Below are 10686 nucleotides of genomic sequence, written 5' to 3' on the forward strand. Positions count from 1 at the left end.
TATATATATATATATATATATATATATATATATATATATATATATATATATATATATATATGACATACACCCACACATAAAATAATTTTTTGTTTTTATAGGTCGACGCCTAGACCGCTTAGGCTCTAGTCGACCGCCCGACTAGCGCCTACTGCAACCATGCTCAATATATATAAAAATGTATTCGAAATGCAAAAACAATCATTTTTAGGAATATCCAAGGCATTGCCCATACCTAAGGTTTAACACAACCAAAACATACAAAATAAAAAAACTAATAGAAGAGAAACCAAACCAATCAACCTAAAACCTGCAATAGAAGCAAAACTAGATTGAAGCCAAATCTTCAATGGTGTGATTATGAAAGCACATTCAGAAACACGACTATGTGAAGCAGCCAAAAAAAAAATTGTAGCTTTGTTAAATGACACTATCAAAATAATAAAATATTAAAATCGTAGGATCTTTAATCAAATACATGGTCAAGAACAACAAAGAGCTCAAAGGGAAATTGCAATATGAAAAAAAATGTTATAAAACCAAAGGTACAAGCTTAATCAATAGCATTAAGCGCATATATATAGCTCAAGTTCCTTTCTATTTCCAATATGTTCCAAAGCCTTTGAGGAGAAATGAGCCTATAGCTATGATGTGAAAAGTAACCCTTACTCCGGCAGGTTCATGGCTTGTGGACCTTGAAACCAAATACTCGAGGAACATAGCTCTGAGAAGATTTCTGTGGCTTCAGGTGTCCATATGTCAGTAGGAAAAGGTGTGGAAATGTTGTTCCAAAATAAGCGCCATCAATACCTTAAGAGAGTAAAGGAAACGAAAAAAACAATAATGTGTAGTGTGGATTCACTTGATATTAAATAACAATCAATTCAATAGTTCCCCACCCAACGAACAAGCAAAAAATAAAAAATAAAAATAAGAGAGAGGAAGAGAAAGCAGAGCAGTAGCAAAAGCTTATGAATTGCAAAAGAACCTATCATATATTGATTAATATCTCAAAAAAATTGAGAAGGATACTGTCTTGATAGCGAGATCGAGGAGTGTATAACTCTTCACACCTCGGGCAGTAAATTTTCACCGTACTTTGTCGAGGAATATCTGACTGACCAACAGGGAGGCATGGTTGACCACAGCAGTAAACTCTTGGGCATCTTCCAAATTCAGCATTCTTGTACTTCTCTAGCTGCAAAAAGGTAAGATAGTTCCCCATTATCAAGGCTATGACAACGTGAATATGTATTCTGAGGGAAGATTCTCACCATAGCAGCAAGTCCTTTGGTTGTCAATATGTATCGGACATGTATTAGACCATAAAGCATTTCAGCTGCTGACTCAACGATTTCATTCTGCTCTTCTGTAAACATATCACCTACATGTATCAGCCATTCCAATCAATTACAGGAGCAATCGATAACCTAAAGGATCAAAATCAGGGTAAAAAAAATATAATCTATAAAACCAAGGTCAATTACAAAGAGTGTCTTGCTAAAAGTTCTAGTTTTACAGAACTTGCAAACTGAAGAAGCTTTTGGAAATATGACAGAAAAATATTTGTTACAAGTAAATTATAATGATTGGTTGAAAGGCTACAGGTCATTTTGTGCACTATGGTTATCACAGAAGGCAAACTATTGCTTAAGCTGTGGAGAACACTTGGCTAAATGCATGTGTTAAATGAAACTTCTCACAGAATGACAAAATAGTAACTTATCAACAAGGACATCTGATAATAAACTAATTAGTCAATCTTAGCTTGTACATGGTAGGAAAATACATGTCAAAAACAATCCAATATGAAACATGAATAAAGAAAAGAAATCAAAGTCACCAGAACTCAATGGCTATAGCACAGCTCTTAAGTATTAACAATATTTTCTTCAAGGCAATATCACAATGAGATTTCAACATTGTAATGGAAAAATAATCTCATGAGAGTGATAAATTAGAACTTTTTCTTGACCTATTGTCCTCTATGAAGTAATGATCTCTCGCTCTGTCACTTAATAAAATCTTCTATATTATCTAATAAATAAATATACAGTAAAATTGATCCACCCCAGTTGACAGAGATAAAACTATCTAATAAGAGATATCAAGGTCACAGACTCATAGCATGTGGGCATGTCATACATTATAAAAGAACAAGTGCATCTAAGTTTCAATTAATCTGATCAAAGTAAACCAACCGTGAGAAGATTCAACATCCAAAATCAAATCAAGTGCATAATCATAATATGGAACTAGGCTGCTAAGACCACAGAGGTTAAAGTCATCTTGGATGTAGTCATCGTCAACTTCACAGAAGAACTCATTCCCACGTAGATTGCAATACCATGAAATCCATGATGTATCTTCACCATCAGAACCACTAATATCTGACTCCTCACTGTCTGTTTCAGATTCCACTGCCAAATGAAAAGCATCAGTAGATAATTTAATAAGAGATTTAGCTAAATCTATGACTGTACAAGAATAGGGAAGATATTTATCCAAATGTTACTAATGCACGTAGCATTTCCTTGAAGATGAATATGCTCAGAAATATATAACCAAGCTAGAACAAACAATCCAATAAGAGATATAAACATGATGGTTGTGTAGCAACATCATAAGCCCCATTAGATAATTGAACTGGATATTTCAGTATGCATCTCCATCCTTGAACATAAGCTCCTTATATTTAAAATTGGAGAGTTCCAACTCGCTTAAGGATTTTAAGGTTCAATACTCATCAAATTGATTGTTGAGGTTTCATATAACAAAATCTAGTTCAGCACTCGGAATTCGGAAAGGTGGCAAGAAGAACAGACACAAGTGCAGAATTGCTTAATAACATAGTGTCTCCGTCCACAAGATACTCCTATTTTCAGAAAAGGTTATCATGCTAATTATGGCAAGTCTTATTTTTATCTACTCCTAAGGTTAATACGTGAGACTTCATCTCGTCAGTTCTCTATTTTTCTTACGAAATGCCAGAATATTCACTTCCAGTATTGGAAATGAAACAAGATTGATATACACAAATGAATAAGCTGCAGCTTTAGCATCCAAATATGCCTGTTACCAGCTCAAGGAATTAGATCCTAAAACACATTTCAGTGAACCAGAGCAAAAACAAAAACAATATTATTGTTTAATCATCACCGTTGCAATGCATCCACAGAAATCCTTTATCTATAAAGTCCACTAAATATATAAACGAAAGTTCAAACGGTCCAACCAGATGCTTGAGAACAGTGCAAACGAGACAATACACTGCTGCTTTCCACAAATACACACATACACACACAAAAATGAATATAACCAAAAACAAACGCAAATTAATGGACACAGGGGAGGAAGAGAGACCATCGGAGTTTTTGTTTTCATCCGGTGCGGAAGAGCGAGATGCTTTGTGATTCTCCTTGGATTTATACATAGACAAACGAGGATCTTTGGCGGCGAGCCCTCTGGTAGTGGTGGTGGAAGTGGAGGGAGACGAACGGTCCAAGTGCTTGTCCAAAGCCACATTCAGCTTCTTCCTGTCCGTCACATGGCTCATCTCAGCCGCCGCTTTAGATCCGCCACCGCCACCGCCACCGCCAACTCTTTTATCCCTATACATGTTGCTCTCCCCTCTGTCTCGGCACAACGGAAAATCAGAAATCAAGGAGAAAAGAGGGGCAAATTTAGGGTTTTGTTCGGAGAGATGGGTAAAATTAGGGATTTGATTTTTGGGGGCGTCGGAACGAAGGATGAGGGCTATCCCATCCTTTACTGTGTGTGTTGTTGTTGTTCGCTTTTGTGATTGAAGATTTTCTAATTGGGATGGGACTGGGACTGGGTCACGGCATGGCTGGCCACTGAGGACTGCAACATATTCTTTCTTTGTCACGCAAAATAAACTATCTTTCCGCCCTTAACCAAACTCACCCTACAAAATGATACTACTCTTTTGGTCTCATTTTATGTCTAATCTAATTTATTATAGATTCAAATTATTTATAATGTATTTGTATGGGAATATTTAGACATGGGCTTGATATTGATAGGTTCAGGTATTAAAAATTTTTGATTGGGTGTAATGATCTCTCAGTCACGTACAATGTCGGTGTGTACTATGATTGTTCAATTAAGCACGTTTGAGGAGGAAGCTTGCTCATGCAAAGAAGATCTATTTCGTATGCAAGGACTGGTTTGTCACAAATGCAGTTGGGATGAAAAAGCAATTACTTGATTAACTTTGAATGTCGATTTCTATGTTGAGTGTTATAACGAAAGTTACAGTGTATTTGTAAAAATAAGGATATGAGAGTAGTGTGTATTTAAGTATCTAAGTATCTATTCAGGAATCACAATGTGGGTAAGAAGGAATCATCCAGCAAGACCACTACTACACAAGAAGGGTCAATCAATTCCAGTGTGCCATTGGCCCAAGCAATCAAAAAGAAGAAGGCAAAGAATCCCGACAAGGTCACTCAACAAGCTGTACAAGAGGAGTCTAGGTCCAATGAGCCACCGGCCAAAACGGCAAGGACAAAAAATGATGAGGTTGTTAGCTCATTAGCACCTGTTATCAGAGACGGAGCCAGGATTTCTTGTGAGAGGGTGGGGCCGGGGGGGGGGGGGGGGAAGCAAAGAACTAGATGAATCCCCAAAAGTTAATTTTCTTCTGAAAAATGTTTCAATAACTGAACCAATAAAACAATATCATATCATAAACTAAACAAATTCACATTCTGAATTCTGGCATTCACATATCACAAATTCACTGATTCTATGATTCACAAAACCACAAATTAGATAAATTAAAAGCTAAATTCACAAAATCACAAGCTAAAAGTCTAAAACCCATGCTAATTACCAATAACTCTAAGATAATATGTCTATATGGATAAATTAATTCTTCATTTTTGCCAATCTGCCCAACGGCCATACCTGATACCAAACTGGCAATTAGCAAATTCCAGAACTACTCACTGCTCACAGGAGTCACAACTCACAAACTCACAACTCACATTCAAAAATGATAATTCATAAACAAATTCAAATATTTAACAAAGCACATACACGAAGATTAAAATAAAATTAGATAAATTAGGATTTAGGGCAAAAGTTAAATTAGGGCTAAATGCGAACCTGAGAGGAGACAAGAGGTGCTGCCGTGCTAAGCGGTGTTGCCGGTGACCGTTAAGGCGGCGAGTCGGGCATCGATACTCCGGTAGGCGGTAGGCAGGGACGAGAGTCGAGAGAAGTAGTGAGGAGTGAGGATGCGACGAGCGAGAAAGCCAGAGAACTGAGAGAAGTGTCGAGCAACTCTGCGATCTAAACTGTAAAATAAGAAAAAAAAATTCTATTTATATATAGCCCCAAAATGACGTCGTTTTGGGGCTGTATGTTTTTGGTAGTGGGGGCGAACTGCCCCCACTACCCCCAGGGCAACTCCGTCACTGCTTGTTATTCTTGCTACCAATGTTGAGACACATGTGGTTATTGGTGAAAGGGTTTTATTTGACGCCAACTTGAGGCAAATGCTAATAAAGGACCAATTTGACTTAAATTCCAATAGTTAAAGGATTAGTTTGGGTGCAATTAAAAGTCATGTGGTTAATTTTAGAAATGGCAATAGTCTGAGGACTATTTTAGGAATCTTCTCTATCATTCTTGCTTAGAAATTCCTAAAAACCAAATGATAAAGAACTGAGCACCACAATCAATCTAAACAAGAAATATACCAAATTATATGTAATAGCTAATAATGGAAATAAGTGCATTTGAACACTTATTAAGAAGTCACATAATGCATAATGGATATTTGCAAGTACATTGGAAGATAAAGCATTGAATTTGCTGGTGTAAAGTTTAAATTAGCATACAAAATCAAGTCCAACTGGATCAAGCGGTTGACAACACTATACAAGTTGTGGAATTTGATGCCACATTTACTGACATCTTGATTCAAAATGTAGAGGAGGAAATAAGGAAGGAGGATGATGCATGCTGGAAAGTCTTATTTTATTATATTACATAGTTTAGATATTAATAAATTACTAAATAGTTATTTAGAAACTAATAAATAGTTATTTAGAAATTACTAAATAATTATTGAACTTATTACTATTTGAATTCGTTTAGGTATATTAATTATTTAGAAACTGCCAATTACTTATTCGTAGTTTAGGAACCTTTGTAATCAACCTTATAAAAGTGGAATAATAGAGAAAGGTAGAAATTTAATCCGAAAAAGGGTCTAAGGGAGTTTTGGGTCTCAAGCAAACCTAGTGTTTTCTTCTCTTTTCCTATTCCAACTATTAGTCTTTCTTCCTTTTTCTTTCTGTTTTCATGCCCGTGACGTTAAGAACATAACATTTTGGTTCCGTTGCCGGCGTCATGGGAATCACTCAATTGGAGCTTGAAGCTCTTAGAGAAATAGCGACTAAGCTAGATCATGTAGCCAAAAAGCTATGCCAACATGCCGATGACCTGATGTACTGGCGTCCGTCAATTCCCTCAGGAATTCATCAAACAGATGATGATGATACTTCCCTAGAATCATCCACAATCATTGTTGACCACCCACATGTGGAGACAACGCCAATGCAAGCCACTGTTTTACCTGATCAGCCTCATGTTGGTTCAACGCAAATGGCTATTAACTCTTTTGAAATTGAGGTTGAGCCCTTTCAAAAAACTGTCCTATGTGTGGGAGGGTTTTTTCACCACTCTCCAACCCCATCTCATTTAAGGGTTGTGCTATATGGTATTGGTCAGTCTTCATCTTTGGTGTCTCCCTCATCATCCAATGTTGTTGTTCCAACTAACTCCTTCAAATGATGTCCAATTTTGGGGTCTTCCTCACCATTGTTCGCTCCTCCATTGATCTGTAGAATGCCACTTGGAGCTTTTCCATTTGCACGTCTTTTGGGGTGACCATTTGATCGTGGGAGGTGTTGGCTACGTGCTGACAAGGTTATCAAGCTTGAGGACAAGCTTGTGGTCCAAGAGGGGAGTAATGATGCATGCTGGAAAGTCTTATTTCCAAAATGGTCCTTCGACTATAGCTAAATTCACAAATTGGTCATCGACTTATGATTTTAACCAATAACATCCTTGACTTTGCAATTTTTAACTAATCTAGTCCTCCGTTAATGAGCCCGTCAAATGGCCGTGAAACACAGGGATAATCTAGTAATTCACATGGTTCCCGCCTTCTCCCTTAACCTGTTTCGCTAAGTAGACTATGAACGCCAAAATCCCCAAATCAGAAAACCTAATTTGATAAAAGCTCGTCGTCGACATCTCTTGGACTACATGGCGTGGGTAGGAGCGCAAGGTCGTATTAATGATGGAAGTAGTTGTCTAGGTATGTTTTCTCTGCGTTGTTCAAATTTGAAATTATGTAAATGCTTTTGCAAACACTTTAATTTATATATGGTGACCGTCAATGGTGGTTGGGGACTATGGGGACCAGTGGGGGACTAGTTGGTAGTTTTATTGATGAATGTGATGTTTATATGTGTTCTTTTTTGTTTGTAAAGTTGGCTTTAAGCATGGGGACCAGTGGGTAGTCCCATTATTCAAATAAGAATGAGGACCAAGCACTTGCTTTCTGAACCTTTTAGAAACTGTTTACTGTATTACTTTAATTGTGATTCTAATTGTGTTTGGCTTGTAGTGGGTTATTTAAGTGTTTTACTGTACTGTACTTGACTGTTAGTGCATTATTTAAGTGCATTATTGGACTCAATGTTTAGTTAGTTTTTATACTAGCAGTAGATGGGTACATATTCTGTCTGAAGTTAAGATATGGGGGGCAGAATAGAGCAAAGTAGGCCACCTAGATATCTAGAAGTAGAGTGAAATGCTTTGCAGATATGGATTCAGATGAGTGGGGCATGATGACATTAAAGGAAAAGGTGTATGAAGTGGGAATGTGGGATATAAGGAGGAAGATAGTATTAGGTTATTTAGTTTGACTGATAATGGGTTAATAGAGTTGTTTACAGACGAGGATGCCTGTGCCCTAACAAACTATGTTGTTAGACCAAAGTTAGTAGAGATATGGGTGGTGTTAGGGGTGGTTGGAAATGATGAAGAAAATAATGGTGAAGCTGAAATCAGTGCAGATGAGGGTGATGGTGATTCTGATTGGATGATGGCGGATTATGCAAATGAGCTATCTGACAGTGAGTTTGAGATTGAGCAAACTGGAGTAGATGACTTAGACTTTTTCAATTTCATTGATCCAAATGTTGGAGTATGGAGGTGATGAGGGTGGTGAGGGTGATGGAGTTGAAGAACATGATGAAATTAATCCAAAATATATCAATCCTAAGACCCATTTCTCTGGTAGTGAAGGGGAGAGAAGTGAGAGAAATGTGAGAGCTGAGGAAAATGATAGGGAGCCTGATGAGGGAAATGGGAGGGAGTCTGATGCTCATAAGCCAGTTTTGCCATCTCCATTGTGGGTTGGGAAAACTTTTTTGACCAATGGACAATTTAGAGAAGTTGTTAAGACATATGGCCTACAATTTGGAAAGGAATTAAAATTCCTGAAGAATGACAAGGTCAGGTGTGTAGCCAAGTGTGTGCAAGAGAGCTGTAACTGGAGGGTGAACTATAGAAGAGATGCATATGAGTAGTGTTTGAAAATAACTGTTTTATCTGATGAGCACAATGGCTGTCTATGGGTTCATGAAAACAAATTGGTGACTGCATCACTAATTGCAAAAAGGTGGAAAAAATCATATTGCAGGTATTAGTGAATGGAAAACAAGTGAATTTAGAAAGAAGGTATGCACTCAAGATCACCATGACTTAACTGTTAGGCAAACATATAAGGCTATGGCTATGGCTAAGAAAGCAATCAAGGGTGAATTAGAAGACAACTTTAACAAAATTTGGAATTATTGCATGGAGATACAAAAAACAAATCCAAACACAAGTTGTTTTACCAAATTATCTGATTTAACATATGAGGGGGGAAAGCAAAGATTGCTTAGAGTATATATATGTTGGGAGGCTTGCAGGGAGGGTTTTAAGCATTGTAGGCCACTAGTTGGTGTTGATGGATGTCATCTTAGAGGAAAAGCAGGGGGTATGATGCTTACTGCCATTGGTGTTGATGCTAATGATAGCATATTTCCAATTGTATATGCTATAGTAGAAGGGGAGAATAAAGACTCTTGGTGTTGGTTCTTGGAGCTATTGAAGAGAGATATTGGGATAGTTCACAGGGCCAAGAGAATTACACCTTCATGTATGACAAGCAAAAAGGGTTAATCCCAGCTTTTGAGGAGGTTTTACCTTTGGTTAGTCATAGGTACTATGTAAGACACTTGCATGGAAATATGCAAGTTACTGGATTTGGTGGGTTACAAATTAAAGATGCATTTTGGACAGCAGCAAGGGCTACAACTGTAACACATTTAGAGATGCTATGAGAGAGTTAAGAGATCTAGACAATGGGGCTTTTCAATGGTTGAATGATAAACACCCAAGTGAGTGGTCTAGATCTCATTTTAATACCAATGCCATATCTGATATGCTTGTCAACAACATATGTGAGTCCTTCAATGCTATGATAAAAGATGCAAGGGACAGTCCATTAATCAATTGCTTGGAGATAGTGAGAAAACAAATAATGATTAGGCTGTTTGAGTGTAGAAAGCAAGCTGCTCAATGGTCAGGGCCAATCTGTCCAGGTATAGTCAAGAAAATATCAATTTTTGAGAAGCAAGCTGGAGGTTATTGGGGGTATCAAAGTGATGAACACTTGTTTGAAGTAACAGGGTCATATGATCAACACCAAGTTCACTTGAGAGCAAGAACATACTCTTGTAGGAAATGGGATCTCACTAGGATACCTTGTAGGCATGTTATTTGTGCCATTTGGTTGAAACAAGGAAAGGGGCCTATATTTCAGTATGTGCATCCATGTTACACACTAGATAAGTAAGTGAAAACTTATGGAGGATCAATTCACCCAATGGCTGGGCCTTTTGAGTGGCCACATAGTGATAGACAACCCCCAGTACCTCCACTTGTCACTACTAAAGTTGGGAGACCCAAAAAACTGAGAATCAGATTAGCTGGAGAAACAACTAAGGGGAAAAGTTCTTCTAAAGGGCAGAGATCAACTAAGAGGCAGTCTAGGAAGCATGTGTCCTTTCACTGCAACATATGTAAACAAAAGGGCTATAACAGTAGGAGATGCCCTGATAAACCAGCTGCTACAAACATAATTGTGCAGGTATGAGAACAACTTTGAAATTATTAAAGTATTACTAATGAACATTAGCTAGAATTATTTGTTTTACTTTTATGGCTTTTTTGCAGAACCAATTAGGTGTTGAAGTGATTGAAGGAGTTCAAATTGATCAAGTCACTCTTCCAGAAGAGATGCCAATTAACACACAACCTGAGTATGCTAGTGACATTGATACCATTCCAGTAGACATTCAGATTCAAGATGAATCCCCTGCCCCTGCTTGTGGTTTTGAAATTCCTGTTGAAGTAGTTCATGTATCAACTACAGACATCCCAGGTGCAATTTAATTATATATAATAGCCCTTTAATGGTTTTAGTTAATGCTAAACTCTCATGCTTGTTAATTTGGAATTGTTTAGGTCAAAGCTTAAACGTTGGAGATGAGATAACTGCTCATGCTGTCAAGCCTAGTTATGGACCAC

General features: G+C 37.5%; 1 protein-coding gene across 2 annotated transcripts; it reads right to left on the reverse strand.

The window, feature by feature from the left end:
• Window positions 1–401: 401 nt before the first annotated feature.
• On the reverse strand, window positions 402–3875 carry LOC116001991 (putative casein kinase II subunit beta-4). Of its 2 annotated transcripts, none has more exons than XM_031241989.1 (5): window positions 3364–3875; window positions 2202–2420; window positions 1275–1369; window positions 1033–1198; window positions 402–810 (listed from the first exon to the last, which is right to left on the reverse strand). In XM_031241989.1, the coding sequence occupies exons 1-5, from the start codon at window positions 3617–3619 to the stop codon at window positions 680–682; spliced, it is 867 nt and encodes a 288-aa protein (XP_031097849.1). In that variant the 5' UTR covers window positions 3620–3875; the 3' UTR covers window positions 402–679. The 2 variants fall into 2 exon arrangements, with proteins under 2 accessions (XP_031097849.1, XP_031097847.1); XM_031241987.1 differs by having other exon boundaries at window positions 1275–1384; window positions 3364–3872.
• Between the last annotated feature and the right edge of the window lie 6811 nt (window positions 3876–10686).

This window comes from Ipomoea triloba, chromosome 13, assembly GCF_003576645.1.
Source record: "Ipomoea triloba cultivar NCNSP0323 chromosome 13, ASM357664v1".
NCBI lineage: Eukaryota > Viridiplantae > Streptophyta > Magnoliopsida > Solanales > Convolvulaceae > Ipomoea > Ipomoea triloba.